The sequence below is a fragment of the Podarcis cretensis genome, assembly GCF_951804945.1.
Source record: "Podarcis cretensis genome assembly, chromosome: 11".
Taxonomy (NCBI): domain Eukaryota; kingdom Metazoa; phylum Chordata; class Lepidosauria; order Squamata; family Lacertidae; genus Podarcis; species Podarcis cretensis.
Window position 1 is genome coordinate 40,716,890 of NC_137180.1, and position 19,224 is coordinate 40,736,113.

The window sequence follows — 19,224 nt, forward strand, 5'->3', positions numbered from 1 at the left end:
TGCAAAAGCAGGGTTTCTGATGCATTAAGATTTTTATTCTTCCCCTTAAAGTGGGAAGAGAGAATCTATGAGGGGCAAGTATTTCGGAGATTCACCTAACAATATAATTTATTACATTGTATTGATGTTGAATACTTTAAAACACAGTGTAAAAATGTTAGAACACAAATAGGATTTGAGTAAGAACAGCATTGGGGGATTAATTTTTTTATTTTATTGTGAGATAAGGCGAAGATATAGAGTAACTATAATATGCAGCAAGCAGTGAAATTAAAGCCCTGCTTCCGTGTATTGAAAAACTGCGAAGAGAAGGTCGCAGGACCACTCCCCAATGTCTGCATGCTCAAACTACATCCAACAGAGAGTTCTATTTGCACACCAGTGTACATGTGTGGTGCTCCTCCACATGAAGAAGGACGTTTGAATGTACAGGCAAGCGGGGAGCGCAGCCGGGGTAGGGCTTGCCTGGGTAGTCTCAAGAGAAACTGAGTTCACTAAGCTGATTTGGAAAGTCTTCTAGAGCAGGCATAGGCAAACTCGGCCTTCCAGATGTTTGGGGACTACAACTCCCTTCATCCCTGACCACTGGTCCTATTAGCTAGGGATGATGGGAGTTGTAGTCCCAAAACATCTGGAGGGCCGAGTTTGCCTATGCCTGTTTTAGAGTTTCATCCTTGTGCACGCATGCTCGACTGACTACAAACGATACAAAAAGAATTAGAAGGACTACTATTTTACAATGAAAATGTTAAGTACTGCTCAACGTACCGCACAATATATAATTTTAAACAAAACTCTCTCTTTTTTTTTTTAAAAAAAAGGTACCTTGTAGAGTATGAACCATTTCTAGCAGAACTGGAGTGAGTGTCTGATTGTATTCGTGAAAAATATCAATGAAGAGCACTTCTGTGCATGGCTGGGGAGGAAAAGAACTGTTTATTATTTAGGGCAAAAATACACTAAGCAAATTCATTTTAAAAAGGCACTATTGAGGAAATAGCTAAATATGACATGACAGCAAAAGTGAAACACATCCTGTAATTATAAATATTGGGAAATTGTTCTTAAAGGTATGAACTGAGCATTTAAAAAGTAAATTAATACAACTGAGCCCCAAATAGACACAACTGACCAAAAATAATGAGTACAGAATTCGCTTGAAACGAAACCATGATCATAGCTGACTAGGGCTTAAGCTTTCAATCATTATGTGGCAATATTTCACCCATCACTAGCACTAGGTGCAGCAGTTACTTAAGAGGTATAGACTATTTCAGGGGTGCCCAAATTTTTTTCAAAGTGGGCCAGATTTGATGAAGTGAACTTGCATGAGGGCTGACCAAAGTTTTTGAGCTTTTTAAAGGATTTTACCCCAGGACATATACTGCCAAGGGGGCCAGATTAAATCGACTGGCTGGCCGGATTAGGCCACCGAAACAGACTTTGGACACGCCTGGACTATTTGCTAAGCACAAGCTAAGACGTTGATCCAACAAGCAACATGCTCCCTGCACCTTCTTTTTTGACGAGCAGGGCAGGCACAGCTCTTAAAATAGCAAGCAGCCACTATCCTAGGACTTGAAAAAATGAACCTATGCTGCCAATTCTCGTAGTAGACCAGTAGGAAGTAAGCAGCACATAAGCGGCACACAAAACACTACCAAACCATTCTATGTTCTAAATCTTTTATTAATAATCCAAAAATTGAGAGAACACAGTTTTAGCCACAAACAGAAAACTCATTCAAATTGTGTCCAAAAGGAAGATTCAGTCTTTAAAGTTCCTTTAGCCAGGCTCCTGTAGATATCAACAAAGGTAAGTTTGATCAAACGAAGTGTCGGTGATGTTACGCACAAGATTTAGACAGGGTGCTTAGAACGTAGAATGGTTTGGTAGTGTTTTGTGTGCCGCTTATGTGCTGCTTACTTCATACTGGTCTACTATCCTAGGACTTGGCAAGCAAGTGGACAGTCCCTTTAAGGATTTGGGTCTGTGAGGTTTGTTTGCACTGGCATCTTCATGCCCTTGCAAATAGAGGCAATACTGGCGCCAGCTCAGCATCCAATTTACTCAGTGGCCTCCCCCAGAAGAAGACTCCTCTCTGACAGGAGGCAGCTCTACAGCAGGAGGTATTAAACTGGGGCGTCGAATGTCACACTCTTCTGCCAACCTGCCTGGTCCCTCCCCTAGATCCAAATCTCCACTCCCTAGACTACTGGTCTCCTCCTGATTTCACTTCCCACATCCTGCTAGGACCCTTCAGGTTCCAACTCCAAGAGCTCCTCCCATTTCTCCTCTGGATCTAACCATCCCCTCCATGACGTATCCACAGGACTCATAACAAGTGTGAAAATAAATGCTTGAAAACATGCAGAATCTCTGCTATTAGGAGAGGAACTTGGGGAAGCCTGTGTGTGTGTGTGTGTGTGTGTGTGTGTGTACGCACACACATGCCAAAGCCCCTGACCAAGGCCACCATGTAGATCTGCACCTAGCCACAAAATATCTGCTTTGCTTTATGCCACGGGTGAGTCTGATGAAAGATTTCAGCAAGGGTTTCTATCCGGTAATAAACAAGGGTGTTATTACTTGCATCTATATCAGCATGACATACCTATTTCACAGAGAGCATGAACCCACAGAAGAGCTCCGCTGTGCTGATCACAACACTTTCTATCCTTTCCTCCAGGAATACTTGGGACTTGAAAACTGCAGAGTTCAAAGACTGCACAATTATCGCCACTCTGCTCTCTTCCTGGGTGGGAGGTTTAGCACCGGAGCAAATGGTCAGAGCAAGTGTGAAACCTTCCAGCCAGGAAGAAAACATTGTAGGAAACAGTAGCATAGCCTGAAGTCTGCCTGGATTTAGAGCTCTTTGGTAGCGTGCCAGAGGTTCCTGTCAGGACGATGTACATACAGTAACGTCTAAAATATGGATTGCATCCCAAAATGTCAAGTTTAATGTCCATATTCAAAGTAATAAGATCTCTGCGTGAATTTTAAGCAGTATGCTTACCCTGATACTATATTTCCAGGAATCTCCACCTGTCTCTTCCACAGCTGCAACATAAAAGTAAATAAATTTTACACAATCAAGTACATATTGTTTTTAAATTACATATGTTGGTTAAATAAAAACGTGCAACTTTGTACATAAAAGGGCTTTTGGAATTAGTTAACAATCATACAATATTACACGTGCTGCTAACATCAACATTATTCCTAGATAATAATGGAAAGTACGCATTGTACCTTAAACTAAAATTAGGCTGAAATAAATAACAGCTTCTTACTAAAGCCTTCTGGGTCCTCTTCCCACATTGTTAACTCTTCTTCAGTTAGCAGGAAATACTGAGTGACCAACCGCCTGCATATCTCTGTTAATGTTGGGTATGTGAAGAACGACACCTTTATCTTATGAGCTTCAAGAGTCTCAGGGCTGCTATCTGCAGTAAAATAGTTCACATGAAATAAATCCATAATTCATTAATCTATGTCCAAAAAGGAATAAATCACTATCAAGGCTTATATAACATTTCAAAAATGAAAAGAGCCAAATTACCTTCCACATTTTTGGATGGCTTGTAAGCATAATTTTTGACTATCATCTTAATCAGATTCATGCACTGGACAATAAATCGCTCAAACACAACTCCTTTGCCAGCCTCTGTGAAAACATAGCTGACAGCAAATTCCAATGATCTCTGAATTAGAGGGGTGAATGAAAAAGGATGCTGGTCCAAGAAGTCTAAAAGCTAAAAAGCAAGGGGGACAGTAACAGGATTATCATAAGAGAAATACAAACCAAAAACACAATTGGTTAATAATAAGAGATAAATGAATAAAAAAGTGTATTACAAAAACCAAATAAAAAGAAAAGCAATTGAAAACAGCTTGTTGATATAGTCAGTTTTTTAGAATGATGAGTTGGATGTTCTGTGTCTGCCTCCGTCCCAGGCCCTTCCCCTTCATTGTGACTAATTTATTCTGCTGAACTGATCCATTTTTTAAAAAAGACAGTATTAAAACTGACTAGTCCATGAAGCTAATTTGCTAAGATTATTTGGCTGAAAATAATCTAATGAAATTTACCACTTTAGTGAAACTTACCACTTTAGTAAAAAGAATTATAGTCTTTTCTAGGCGATCTCTGCAGACGTGATCTGCTTCTATACTTTTACCTGGTAAACAACAGTAAAAAAACCTCAATTATTATTGACAGCCAAAGGAGAAGACATGCTTGTCTGTTGTAGTAAACACACAAAAAAGAAAAAAAGAAGAAAAACCTTGTGATACCTTAAAGACTAACAGATTTATTGCAGCATACGCTTCCTTTTAACTGTAACTGAAAACTGCCATATTTTGTAAAGTTGGTGCCTCAGAATTAACAATATTCCAATTGGGCAAAATGCACATTTTAGGTACATAGAATCTGTGATGTGATGAACAAAACACACTCAAGAGAAACATAATGTAAATAATGGATAGGAATTCAGATATTCCACATAGTTGCTGTAGTTGTGGCGAAGAGACTGAGCCAGGAAGTTTCCAGTTTGAATTTCAAAACCCATACATGCATTCTTGTGAACATCTTGGTTAAATGGCTTCTTTTTTTTTGCTGTTAACTGTTGCTAATATCCTTTGGTTAAGAAGCATTTGTCGTTTGGCAACAGAAACTAAACAGATATTCTCAGAAGCAAGATCCTCTGAGTTCAATGGGATTTACTCCCAAGTAAGCATGCATAGATCTGGAGCAACCTTAAACTGACAAGTGAGCAAGTCTCTTTGGATACAGCAGAACACACTTCCAGCAAGCAGAGTATTGCACTGCATGACACATTTTTTTCCTGCTACCTCAGATGGCACTATTTATCTTGAGGTGTAAAATATAATCCATAAGGCAGGACAATACTTCAAATACTTACTACACTCCAAAAATTGTTTCAACCGCTCAAATACTGCATGGAGAAATCCCTAGAAGATGTAAAAGCAACATTTTAAAGTACAAAAGAGTACAGAATTCCACATGTCAACCTATAAGCAATCATGCTTCTTTGTACAACATTATTATTTGCACTAAAAAGTATTTAATCAATATAATAGGTACTGGGGGACCTCTCCCCAACATATGTACATTTTTAACAAGCCTACTATACGGCAGCATACTTCACATTCCTTTTGTACCTGTTGTGTCTACCTTAAAAGTTTTCAGGAAAATCAAATCAAGTCAAATTCAATAAATAAATAAATAAATAAAATTTATACCCCACCCATCTGGCTGGGTTTCCCCGGTCACTTTATCAAAAACACAACAAAACATCAAACATTAAAAGCTTCCGTAAACAGGGCTGCCTTCAGATGTCTTCTAAAAGTCAGATAGTTGTTTATTTCCTTGACATCTGGCATTCCACAGGGTGGGCGCCACTACCGAAAAGGCCCTCTGCCTGGTTCCCTGAAGCCTCACTTCTTGCAGGGAGGGAACAGCCAGAAGGCCCTCGGAGCTCAGTGTCCAGGCTGAATGATGGGGGTGGAGATGCCACAATATGCTACAATATGCTAGGTAAAGGTAAAAGTAAAAGACCCCTGACCATTAGGTCCAGTCGTGACCAACTCTGGGGTTGCAGCGTTCATCTCGTTTTATTGGCCGAGGGAGCCGGCGTACAGCTTCCGGGTCTAGCGGCCAGCATGACTAAGCCGCTTCTGGAGAACCAGAACACCACACGGAAACACCGTTTACCTTCCCGCCGGAGCGGTACCTGTTTATCTACTTGCACTTTGACGTGCTAGGTTGGCAGGAGCAGGGACCGAACAACGGGAGCTCACCCCGTCGGGGGGATTTGAACCGCCAATCTTCTGATCGGCAAGCCCAAGAGGCTCAGTGGTTTAGACCACAGCGCCACCCGCGTCCCTTTCACAATATGCTACGCTGATTCTAAACCTGCATGGCCAGGCGTCCAAGGGGCACCCATACAAGTATCAATTCCTAACTTCTGACCAGACAAATCTTTTCTAGACATCCATTGTAATATTAACACTGTCGCAGTTTGAAGATGAAATTTTAATCATAATGGGAAAGAAGGGGCGAGGCCCAATATACTTATAAAAATAAAGGATCCGCCTTGCTTACCATCACCTCTACGTTCCGATGAGGTTCCACAAACCCATGAACAGTCAATTTACGAAGCACTGAAAAATGAAGTAATGTTACTGCCGCATAAAATATTACTACTCCCATGAAAGCCACTCATAGTCTAATAGCCAACACAGTGAACAACCACTGCAGCAAAATGTTTCCATTTCTTAAAATATCAAACATTTCTTTAAAAAATAATAATCAAACTGGAAGTTTTAAACATTTGGCTTCTCACTCTATCATGACATTGTTAATATTCCACTAATGAGTAAAACCAGCAGCAGATAAAAGAAAGAAAATCTAACAAAACCAGTTCCAAAGGGTCACAGAATATTTTGGTTGCTGTTTCAAGAAGAAGAAGAAGAAGAAGAAGAAGAAGAAGAAGAAGAAGAAGAGGAGGAGGAGCTTGGATTTGATATCCCGCTTTATCACTACCCGAAGGAGTCTCAAAGCGGTTAACATTCTCCTTTCCCTTCCTCTCCCACAACAAACACTCTGTGAGGTAAGCAGGGCTGAGAGACTTCAGAGAAGTGTGACTAGCCCAAGGTCACCCAGCAGCTGCATGTGGAGGAGCGGAGACGCGAACCCGGTTCCCCAGATTACGAATCTACCGCTCTTATCCACTACACCACACTGGCACACCACATTGGCACACCACAAGAGCGAATATCTTTTCACCCACACTTCCATGTCTTAAAGCAGGAATCCAATATGCTCTTTCAATATTTTTATTATAAGCTGCGGCTCAAGACAAAACATGTATGCAAGTTGAAGCAAAGAGTGCCAAGAATATAATGAATGTGCAGTTTGGAACAAAGAGTGTTTGGATGGAACATCCTACCAGTATAAAATATGAATGGCTCAATTTTACCTGGCACTGTAGGAGAGACATACAAAATGCTCTTAGGAATCATGGGCTTTCAAAATTAACATAAAGTGTTACCTCGCAAGACGAATGCCTCGCAAGACGAAAAACGTGCAAGACAAAAGAGTTTTCCGTTTTTTGAGTCGTTCCGCTAGACGAATTTCCCTATGGGCTTGCTTTGCAAGATGAAACGTCTTGCGAGTTCTTGCGAGTTTGTTTCCTTTTTCTTAAAGCCGCTAAGCCGCTAATAGCCGCTAATAGCCGTGCTTCGCAAGACGAAAAAACCGCAAGACGAAGAGACTCGCAGAACGGATTAATTTCGTCTTGCGAGGCACCACTGTAAATCTGTATTCTGAGACCAGTCTAGAAAAGCACCAAGTGCTGGAAAGAATTTTGCATACCCCTCAGCAACCAGTGAATGACACCAATAAAATAAAATCTCTTATGATCCCTATGCAAATGCAACTCTCTGAAGACACAGAATGTCTTCAGAAAATTTGAAAGCCCACCTTACTGTGCACATTCATACTGATCTGACACATTTTGTTAATTACCTTTCAGTGATAAAAGAGTTCTTTCTAGCGAGTTGCTCATAGCAGTTTCATCTTTAGTACAAATCTGCTGAAGGAATGTATCTGTATGGTGATTCCACAGGGAACAGGTAAAGCTGTAAATTCCAGAAGCTAACTGCAATGTAAAAAATAAATAAATTACTAGTCAAAATAGTTCTTGTTAATGGAACACAGTGAACCAATCCAACTATATTAATCATGCCTAAATCCCATGGAAAGTAATGGTGTTTAAGGTAGTCAAGACTAACTTGTTCCAATGGATTTATTAGGACACAGCAGCACAACGCAAAGTACAGTAAGTCTCAGTGAGCTCAAAGGCGTTTACTTTTTAATAAGTGTATTTTGGAATACAGCTTCACTCATGACTGTTTTAACTGAAACTGTTCTTAATAGTTCCAGTTACAGATAGGTAGCCGTGTTGGTCTGCCATAGTCAAAACAAAATAAAAAAATTCCTTCCAGTAGCACCTTAAAGACCAACTAAGTTAGTTCTTGGTATGAGCTTTCGTGTGCATGCACACTTCTTCAGATACACTGAAACAGAAGTCACCAGACCCTTCTATATAGTGAGAAGGTGGGGAGGGGTATTACTCAGAAGGGTGGTGGGATTGGGTGATTGGCAGATAGCTGTGATGAGCCTGTTGACGACTCTTAACGACTGCAATAGGTCTTACAGGAAAAAGCAAGTGGTGAGAAGGTGAAAAATGGCTTTGTCATGTATAATGAGATAAGAATCCAATGTCTTTGTTCAGACCAGGTCTCTCCATGGTTTTAAGTTTGGTAATAAGTTGCAATTCAGCAGCTTCTCTTTCCAGTCTATTTCTGAAATTCCTTTGTAATAGAACAGCTACTTTGAGATCTTGTATAGAATGTCCTGGGAGATTGAAGTGTTCTCCTACTGGTTTCTCTGTCTTGTGATTCCTTTGTTCTTAATAGTGTATTTTTTTACGGTGATGGAAAATCATTTATGGTGAAAAGCAGTTTATAAATATCAGAAATAAATATTTTTAAAATTAAAACAGTTCTGGTCTCAAAATATAATTAAGGATCCATAGATCATGTGCTCCTTCTTACTAAAGTCTCCTCTATGCCTTTAAGGGAACTACCTATCTTAACCACTGTTGAAACTAACAAGATCCCAAAAGTGGAATGCGAAACATGGTTGTGACGAGAATCAATTCCAATCACTTAACAATGGTTGAACATTTGGAGCTTTTACATAAATATGGAACACTCAGTTTGTTCTTAATCTGAAACAAGCCAAAGAAAATTATGCATATTCCTATGCACAAAGCAAATAAAATCTAGCCACATCCAGTCTCACACTGAGAGAGAAAATGTTTCCTTTTCAACAGAATTGAGACAAACATCAGTGTATGTGAATACTTCTACTGAGTTTGGCATTTTACTAAACTCACTGGCAGACTTTGTCCCAGTTCAGATCATCATAAACCATGTGGTTTTGATGATCAGCAATGAGCCATGGTGAGCCTTGGCCTTTAACACTCCCCCTTCCCCACTCCTCTGCAGGTAAGAGGAGAGTGAAAAGTTCCAATTGCAGTTTTAAAGCAAACCACAATTTTGACTCACATATGAACTCTTGAGAGTCCCATGGACTGCAAGAAGAGCAAACCTCTCCATTCTGAAGGAAATCAGCCCTGAGTGCTCACTGGAAGGACACATCCTGAAGCTGAGGCTCCAATACTTTGGCCACCTCATGAGAAGAGAAGACTCCCTGGAAAAGACCCTGATGTTGGGGAAAATGGAGGGCACAAGGAGAAGGGGACGACAGAGGACGAGATGGTTGGATAGTGTTCTCGAAGCTACCAGCATGAGTTTGACCAAACTGTGGGAGGCAGTGGAAGACAGGAGTGCCTGGCATGCTCTGGTCCATGGGGTCACGAAGAGTCGGACACGACTAAACGACTAAACAACAACAACATGAATTCAGGGAGTTGAGGTTTGTTCTAAACATCATCAGTTAAAACAGTATCAGGATCAAACTTGATATTCTGTTTTGTTTTAACTGTACTTGATCAGAACAATCCACAGTTCCTTGAGTTTTGTGCCACCGTGGCTTGTTCTAAAAGTGAAAGCTCAGCTGTCTAACCTGCAAAGGGGTGGCGATGAGGAGTATGGAAGTGCAAGGCTAACCATGGTTTGTGACACGAAGTTGTGGCTTGCTCTGTCCTGTCACATATGAAGGAGGAAAGGTGAACACATGGTTCTCAATCATCTAAGCTATGATTATCTGAACTGGGCCTTTGCCGTTAAGATTTCAGTAATGTACACAATGACACACACAGAACTCAGACGTTAACATATACATTTCTGAAGATAAGCCTATATGCTGTACTATGAAAACAGCTGTAGTGATTAGCAAAATGTACATGACAAAGTACAAGCTTGTCCTTAAACAAGCTGAAAAAATATTCCGGGTATAAGCATTGTGTTAAAACTATGATAATGACAGAAACACAGCTAAGCAAAATTCAAATTAATTAAACTTCCCTCAGAACACTGCAAGATGGAGACAGGTGGCTGTAAATTAAAAAAATGTTGTGCAAGTACTTTTGTTTCAGACATAACCCAATTTGTCTTAAAATGCAAATACTTTTCCAGAAAATAGATTGGTTTTCTTTTTATTCTGCAGGAATATCAGCATGCTTTCTACATATCAAAGATTCTACACACACCCTCTCATGGGAGGAAGCTCCATCTGCTGTCCTGTACATTGTGCTCCAGACTGTTCAATATCACTGCCCTTAAAAATGTTTATGTATTCCCACTTTAAACCTTTGTGTTGGGCTCATCAAAATTAAGCTTCTTGCATGGGGTTTATCATTTCAAAAAAGTACAGTTAAAGAAATATAAAGCCAGAGAAAAGGCTTGTTTTAGTTCCCAAATAATAGAACAGGATCATAAGCTCTCATACAATATCATAACTATTAATGCTTAATTCAGATCCACGTCGCAGTTTCTATTAAATAGAAAAAGATCACCTTTACTAGTATGATGTGTATAAGAATATTTAAACCTGGTTTTTTTCCTTAGTTATGCTGCATCTGAATCTAAACCATGACTGAGGACTGCCTGCAAAGTAAGATGTGTACTTTGGTTGAATACACACCACACATTTAAAACACACACACCCTGTTAGAAATCCTGTAAACTGTAGTTTACCCCTTACAGAGCCACAAATTTCCAACACCCTTAACAAGCTGGTTCCCAGGATTCTTGAGGCGAGAGAATGTTCTTTAAATGTATGGTGTGTATGAAGTTCAAGATCTGAAGACCATTTATTTAGCTATTCATTTAAAATGTTTTAGGCTGCTTTTCTAGTTACGAAACACCAGGTGTATTAGAAAGAAAAGGGTGCGTCCTTACATACATAACAAATAAAATCCAAATACATTCACCCCTACCCTGAAATAATGCATGCCTTCCCATTTCTCTTAGCAGCAATTGTAAAGCGCACTGAGGGTTTTGTGCGCCGTCTCCTCCCAATTCCATTTCAACAGCCTTTTCCTTTTAAAGCCCTAAACGGCCTTGGTCCAGTATATCTGAAGGAGCGAGTCTCCACCTCCATCATTCTGCCCGGACACTGAAGTCCAGTGCCGAGGGCCTTCTGATGGTTCCCTCACTGCGAGAAGCCAAGTTACAGGGAACCAGGCAGAGGGCCTTCTTGGTAGTGGCGCCCGCCCTGTGGAACGCCCTCCCACCAGATGTCAAAGAGAAAAATATCTACCAAACTTTTAGAAGACATCTAAAGGCAGCCCTGTTTAGGGAGGCTTTTAATGTTTAATGCGTTACTGTGTTTTAGTGTTTGCTGGAAGCCGCCCAGAGTGGCTGGGGAAACCCAGCCAGATAGGCAGGGTATAAATAATATATTATTTATTTATTTATTTATTTTTATTTATTTTTATTATTTTTATTATTTTTATTATTATTATTATTATTATAACAGCAACCGTGGCATTACGTCTGCAGTAAGGGGAAAAACCTAACAGTGGAACAGAAAATGATAGTTTGAAGTTGGTTTCAAATGATGGTTTATAGCTAGCTGCTGGTTTACGTTAACCAAGGTGCAGACACAATTTTATTTATTTGTTACATTTATATCTCCTTCAACCCATTTTATCCTCACAATCCTGTGTGGTAGGTAAAGTTGAGAGACAATGACTGGCCCAAGATCACCCACAGAGCTTCATGGCTGAGTGGAGATTTGAACCCTGGTCTACGAGGGTCTAGGCCGGTGCTTTAACCACTAGATCATGACAGTGGAAGTAGGGGGATTCAACAGTAGAGGAGGAGGTTGGATCTTTTCATCGTGGTTAGGAGACTGGGAAACATTACATTAAATTGACTGAGTTGTCTGATATTGTGCTGTAAAGAAGCGCTTGATCAAAATGACACATTTTGCCAGCAGGCTGTCATCAACTACAACAAAGGTTAAAAAGAAATACTTTCAAACTGGAGTTCCCTTGGGCAGCAGCTTTCTGTGTTCCCAGTTGCATGCGGCTGTCATATTACTCTCTTCTAAAATGTGGGGATCAGAAGTAATGAAATAGCATGCCTGATAGGAGAACCTGATCTGACTCAAAGACTGCATTATTGGAAGGGATACTTACATCATAGAAAAGTTTTCTATCTGCAGCAAGCCGTTTAGATGCCAAAGTCTTTGTGACGTGATAGAAGGTAAGTAGAGCTCTGTGCTGTCGAAGATCATCTTGAATTTTAACAGATTCGACAAGAGTGGGAATAAGTTCCGGCCACTGCCTAGGGCAATCCAGCCTCGCGACTTTGGCAATCAACACAGAAATCTGAGTGGCAATCTGCAAAGGCAACCAAAGGAAACACAGTCAAGACAGCAGGCGCATATGGCCACAATTCAAAAGGGAGTCAGTGCTGGTTAAAGTGACTGGTTTCCATTTTAAATAGCCTCACACATCTGATGAAATTTCAGCCAACATTTTGCAAAGTTGATAAATTAACTCAATTCAAAAATTAAGATTTAAGAACAAGGAATGTTCCCGTTCACTTTTCCAATCAGTCATTCCTTTCCCGCTCTGATCCAGTTTCCTATTTCCACTGTGCCAGAAGTCAGTCAGTATTCTATGGCCACTGAGCATGCTCAGTCCTCATGGGGTCTTTTGGGTCTCCCCAGCTCATAGGATTTTTTCCTTCCTCATCTGTAAAGTCTATTGAGTCCAGCATCCTGCTTTCACAGTCAGTGGTCAACCAAGTGCCTATGGGAAGCCTGAGCACAACAGCACTCTCCAGACCTGTGATTCCCCCAAAAAATGATATTCAGAGGCATCTTGCCTCTGACTGTGGAGGTAGAACATAGCCTTCAGGGCTAGTAGCCACCAGGAATCTTATCCTCCATGAATCTGAAAGCCATCTAAGCTGCTGGCAATCACTACTCTTGTGGGAGCAAATTCCACAGTTTATCTACATAGACAAACCTCAAACACTCAGCTTCAGGGGATGTCCATGAGTTGTAGCATTATAAGAACCTATCTCTACCGACTTTCTGTACACCATGAATAATTGTATAGACATTTGTTATGTTGCCTCTTACATGACTTTTCTCTAAACTGAATAGCTCCAAATATTATAACCTTTTCTCATGAAGGAACTGCCCCACCCCCTTAATAATTTTGGTTGCCTTTTCTGTAAGAGTCTTTAAAGGTCCACAAGACTCTTGCCTATCTTTGCTCCAACAAACTTCACCCTCAACTATCTCCAGCTTGAACACTTTATCATCCTGCCCATCTCACCGCACAGATAAGGCTGCGCTGTCCCACATTCAATTGTATAGAAATGCACCTAACACCTGACAGCTGCTGCTTTCTCAGATCAGGTGATAAATCTGATAAAAGTAGGCTGTCATCCTGCAAATAAGCCACTTAGATGCTAAGGTTTTGTTCTGCCGACAATTCTACTGAAAATTAGGAACAGAAAACGAAGAGTAAAAATGATTAACCTTACAAATCTCTGACTTGTCTTCTCATGCACAAAGGATACACTTGCCGACTATGCTAATCTACCACCATTAATAATATCATCTCTCAGAGACTTAGCAGGAATTATTTATTCATTTAATAGGCCTCTTTCATAAAATAATAATAATCCCAAAACCACTTAATTCTAATGTTAAACTTTAAAATTACAAAATACAGCCTTACAAGTGTTAATATGATTTTTTTTTTATAATAATCACTAACCTGATTTATTGGCTCATTGAAATTGGCAATAAGCCCTGCACGTAATGTAGATTTCTCCTCTTCTGAAAGAGCACTGTTTTTAAAGAAATAAATACACATAATAGATGCAACTTCTCATTTCTTACTATCTAAACGTTTTGAGAGTTTCTTCTACTTAGCAAGAATACTGGAAGAATGACACATGTTTTCTAGTAATGGTTGAGACAAGCCTAAAGTCTACAGATTGGATCCAAAGAACCATGTGCTGAAAGAAAATAGCTATTAGCACTATTCTGCAGACTTGTACAAGAGCTTGCATAAGTGTTGACGCAAGAGGTTCCACTGCAGTTCTTACATGTTTCCTGCTCAAGCTGAAGAATAGAAGTTGGGTGTAGTTCCACTTTTCTCCTGGAATTGCAGCAAGAGTAAAACAGTCCTTCCGGAAGTGGAAGATACCTTTGGATCCAACTGTATGATACCCAAGGAGGAATGCACAGGTTCCGCTTGCTTTGCTCATATAGGTCAGCAAGTGAGAATAAAAGCTGAATCTTTATTTTGGAACTTATTATTGATGTAGAAATTGTTCACTTTGGTTGTGTATTTTTGAAGTTTCGGTTATGACTATGTTATGTTTGTAGTTATGTACAGTGGTACCTCGGTTTTTGAATGTCTCCGTTGACAAACATTTTGGAACTCTCAATGCTGTAAACCCGGAAGTAAATGCTTCAGTTTTTGAACACGTCCCAGAAGTCACAGGAAACGTGGCTTCTGCTGTGTGCGAGATCCTGAAGCCTAGCTCTCGGGCTATTAAGTTTCGGTTTTTGAATGTTTCGGAACTCGAACAGTCTTCCAGAACGGATTACATTCGAAAACTGAGATACCACTGTTATTGTTTATATGTTGTAAGCCACCTTGAGCCTGCTTTTAATTTTGGAAAGGCCACATACAAATAATATGATTGTTTGATTAACTGAAGAGACAGTTGAAAAGTTTTACATTTTATCAGCAATCTGTAACATAATGAAGTTGATAAAAAGCTTAATTATTCAAGAGGCCAGTCTCTCTTTCTTTCCTGGGCTATGTCCGCAAACTTTCGCACAAAAGACTCAGATGAATTTTAAAATCAGATGGCAATGTGGAATAAGGCGTAGCTGCTATTGAGAAAGAAACTTCCACTCTATGTGGCTCTCCCCTTATTTTTCTCAGGATCGTAGCTAAGAAACCAAGCTTTCAAAAACCATCAAAGTATTTTAGGAATTTAACTAGCATTAGGGGTCATATTTAAATGTTAGCATTAAGAAATGTTTCTGTGCCATGTATAAATACATTTGTGGAAGACCATGGGGAATTAAGAGATTTGTCACTTTTTAGGCAAGTGGAACATTTTTCCAACTGTGAAAATGCATAACACAACAGAAAATAGAAAAGGATACATTCACCTTACAGGTATAACCAGGTGCAATATTTGCTAAAGTACTTAAAGCATAAGGGTTTATGTGGATATTGAAAATGGAAAAACAAAAACAAAGAAGCCTTTTGGAAGCTGCTTATGTGATGAAATACTGACATCTGCAGGAATGTAGAAGTGATCTTTATTCCCCACACAGGAGTGTCACACAATCAGGTTTATAATTTAGCCATTTTCCTCCACCACTAAAAAAATCTGATTACTTAGATAACATTTGTGAAGCTATCTAAACCCATGAAATAAGATAAATAAATTCTATGTAGTAATAAAATATATTTGCACCAAGTTCTAGAACTACCTTCAGAAAATCTCAGAATTCTTCTACCAACATATTTCCCCCATATACATGTCACAAATTAAGTGAAAAGTGCATGAAGTTGCATTAAATATTTAGTCCTATGAAAGATACCAACCTAAAGTTATAGGAACTGATGAAAACAAGGATGTAAAAAACAAACAGGAGAAGCTAATTTTCATTTATTAATAAAATGTAAAAACTACTTCATCAAAGAATTCTCCAAACAGCATACAAATACAATTGCAGGGGAAAAATGGTTAAAATCCACAAAGCAATTTAAAGCAAAGATACATAATCATTAAAAACACAGATAAAAATCAATGAAACTTTAAGAAAAATATGTAAGCAATAAAATCATAGGATTGCCAAAACAGAAAAGTTTTCAACGAATGTCTAAAAGAATATAATGATGGCATTTGCCTAATGTCTCTGCAGCAATTTCCCCCTGCCCCTACCCCTGTATTAAACATGGCACAGGCTTGCATCAGTGCAGTCGTAACCAGAGCTTATTGTTAACTTGGGTTTGAAGTTGGTGTCCAAACCCTTTGTAAAAGCAAGCCCTAATTATTGTCAACCATTGATCTCCACACAAGTCTTAACACCGGTTCAGAACAGAAAGAGCTAGAGAATTCTGAAGTGAATAGAGGAATCTCTCCCTTGGTAAACTGCATAAAGGGATATACAGGATAGGATATAAAGCAGGGGTTGGCAAGCTTACCAAATGATGGGCCGGCCCACGTTCCATCCGTCGGAGGATGGGCTGGAGCGTGTGCGCATGCGCACTCTTCTGGGTCGGAGGAGCGCCCGTGCGCACACACTATTTCTGGTGCTCCTCTGACCCAGATGTGCACCAGAAATAGCATGTGCACATGCGCATGGGCGCTTCTCCGTCCTACATGTGTGCACACATGCTATTTCTAGCTCATATCCAGGTCAGAGGAGCGCCCATGCACACGTGTACAGGCGTCATCAACCCGCAAGTCGGTCCCTGCACCACACTGTGGCAGTAAGAGCGGGCGGCGGGGGGCTGCAGGGGTCACCATGGGCTGGATAGACAAGCCCCATGGGTCGCTACCGGCCTATGGGCGTTAGGTTGCTGACCCCTGATATAAAGTCTTCAATCTGGTCTGAACCACAAACGTTTCTCATAACTGCAACTTTTAAAAGAATATATATAGCAAAATAAGAGCAAAGTGAATGTGTTCCTTACTGTGGTGCCACACGTCTCCAATAGCGGTCAATTCCATTTTTGAAGTAAAGCACAGCTAACCACCTCACATTTACATCCAAGGTGTGATTTGTGAAGATATTCTGGAAGAGAAGTAGAGAGTTAAACATAGCGCTCTCTCTCTATAGAACACATCATTTTAGCACTGGAGAATGGCATAATGGTTAGAAGCCTCCGTATTATACTAAACTGTGTTAACAGAAAATAAGGTTTTAATAAAAGCAATATTGGATATAATGTGAATTTAGTCAATCTTTGACCAGGAAATACATAATCTGCTTTTACTTTTTAGCCTGACCCCCAGCAGAAGAATATGCAGAGTTTAAGCACTGTATTTATTTATTTTTTTAATTTAAGTTGCTATAAGCCACTCAATACCTCTGGGAAGAGAATGTCTGAGAACATGGCATAGGCTGGGGAAAACAATGGAGAGCCCCAGTCTCTGCCTCATTCCTCACTCATATTACAGATGCCTACTGTAATTAATATCCAATCTACTGCAGTGGCATTTAAAAGGGCTGGGGGGACTCTATAATGGAAACCAATTCATACTGGATGTTGCCAAAACAATAAGGCCAACACTTTCATTCCCTTCCTCATTCAACATCATCAACAAGCTGGTTTATGTTCTCTCCCAGCCATCATGTTTTAATGGACACAACACTGGACTAATCCCAAAAACTAGATCAACTACAAGCATCTCAGTGGGAAGTGGAATTTTCCCAGGCTGTAAGCTCTGCAGTGCAGCACTAGCTGCCTGTTGGCTTTTGAAGACACAGCAGTGTAGATGCAGCCTATGCATCCATCCACTATATAAACACACATGAGAAGGATGGAAACATACCCCAGTTCTCATACAAGCAACCGCAAATAAATTCCTATCAAATGTGGCAAAAATAGGCCCAGTATCCAGCACTTTCAAATCAGAAGGCAGAATTATCAAAAGACCTTTAGTCTGCACATCAAAAGGAGAGAACATAAGACATAAGCCTCTTTCTCACACAGCCGCTTCAGAACATTTGTCATTAAACTGGGAAGTCTCTTATTAACCACAGCTTCATGTTTCATTCAAACCGGGAAACTATTGTTACTTGCTCCTGAACAAGCCAAGATCTTAAACGATGGTTTGAAGTTAAGATCCTGACTTGTAAGGAAGCTCACAGCACTCAGTAATTAGTAACTGAGTAGGGCTGAGATTGCCACCATCCATTTCATCAATTTGCCTAATGAAATAACAGAATTAAGGACAGGATTGCTAAGATTAGGATTCTTGCACACAGAGACCAAGATAACACTTAAAATATGCTAGGGCTTCTGACTTTTCATGGTTAATGATAACCAAGCAACACACTAGTATATGCTGCCCAATTGCTCTCACTTCACTCTTCCCCTGGTATGAGTGGGAATAACAAACCATGAAGACTTGGCTACCTATTGCACCTAAATAAAGATCATAGTATACTAACAAGTCAGAGTCCATTAAAGCAAAATGGCTTAAGGATGACTAGTAAATGGGGGATTGTTAGGCAGAAACAAGCCACAATCCCTGGTTTGGATGCAATGTAAAGTCAAGACTTCCTTGTTTATTTATATCCAATTTTCAAGGAGCAAGAGAGCAGCATGCACCAGCTGTTTATCATTATGTCTGCACGCAGTGAGGTGTATGATTCTAAATTCTGTCTTTTATATAACATTGCTAAAAATTAATATTCCATGCCATCAGCTATCACATCAATAAATCATCTGTCCAAACTCTGTTTCCATCTTATGAAATGTGAGCCACGTTAAATTCTTATTCAATTAAATGAATTAACATAAGTAGCCTTGGGGCTACTCTTAATTAGAAGAGGTAGAAATACATTCAAATTTTAAGGTTTGAGGGCAAATTCAGCTTTGTTAATTGGAAACAAATAAATTCCCTTATTTGCTGGAAAGTACTTACTGTATTTTTCTCCCTATAGGACGCACCGCCCTATAGGACGCACCTAGTGTTTTTTTTTGGGGGGGGGGAATAAAGAAAAAAAAGTTATTTCCGCCCCAGGCACTGGGCTGGCGCGGGGGGATCCCGAGGTTCCCCCGACCCCAGACCCCAGAACAGCCTGCTATCTGCAAGCCTAGGGAGCCGCGCCGGTCTCCCCAGGCTTGCGGACAGCTGTGCGAAGCCCGGGCGCGCTCTTCAGTGTGCCCGAGGCTTCGGAATGCAGGCAGCTCTGCACGGCCTTCCGGAGGCCGGTGCGGCTTGGCGCCGGGCTCCGGAGGGTCGCGCAGAGGTGCGCGGAGCCCGGGAGCGCAGGCAGCTCTGCGCAGAGCCCGGGAGCGCAGGCAGCTCTGCGCAGAGCCCGGGAGCGCAGGCAGCTCTGCGTGACCCCGGGAGGGCAGGCAGCTCTGCGCAACCCTCTGGAGCCCGGCGCGGCTTGGATGTAAACTAGAAAAGCAAGTGTGCTTCTTTCCT

The 19,224-nt window shown here is 40.5% G+C and overlaps 1 protein-coding gene across 1 annotated transcript in view; it reads right to left on the reverse strand.

Moving 5' to 3' along the window:
* Nucleotides 1-19,224, reverse strand: part of IPO11 (importin 11) — a 71,158-nt gene that overhangs the window by 44,123 nt on the left and 7,811 nt on the right. The window contains exons 3-13 of the mRNA XM_079995932.1: nt 16,755-16,855; nt 13,800-13,872; nt 12,201-12,404; nt 7,553-7,685; nt 6,128-6,186; nt 4,926-4,974; nt 4,111-4,181; nt 3,563-3,755; nt 3,294-3,446; nt 3,017-3,060; nt 826-916 (exon numbers count right to left, since the gene is read on the reverse strand). Coding sequence (XP_079852058.1) covers nt 826-916; nt 3,017-3,060; nt 3,294-3,446; nt 3,563-3,755; nt 4,111-4,181; nt 4,926-4,974; nt 6,128-6,186; nt 7,553-7,685; nt 12,201-12,404; nt 13,800-13,872; nt 16,755-16,855 — 1,171 coding nt within the window. The remainder of the gene's footprint in view (nt 1-825; nt 917-3,016; nt 3,061-3,293; nt 3,447-3,562; nt 3,756-4,110; nt 4,182-4,925; nt 4,975-6,127; nt 6,187-7,552; nt 7,686-12,200; nt 12,405-13,799; nt 13,873-16,754; nt 16,856-19,224) is intronic.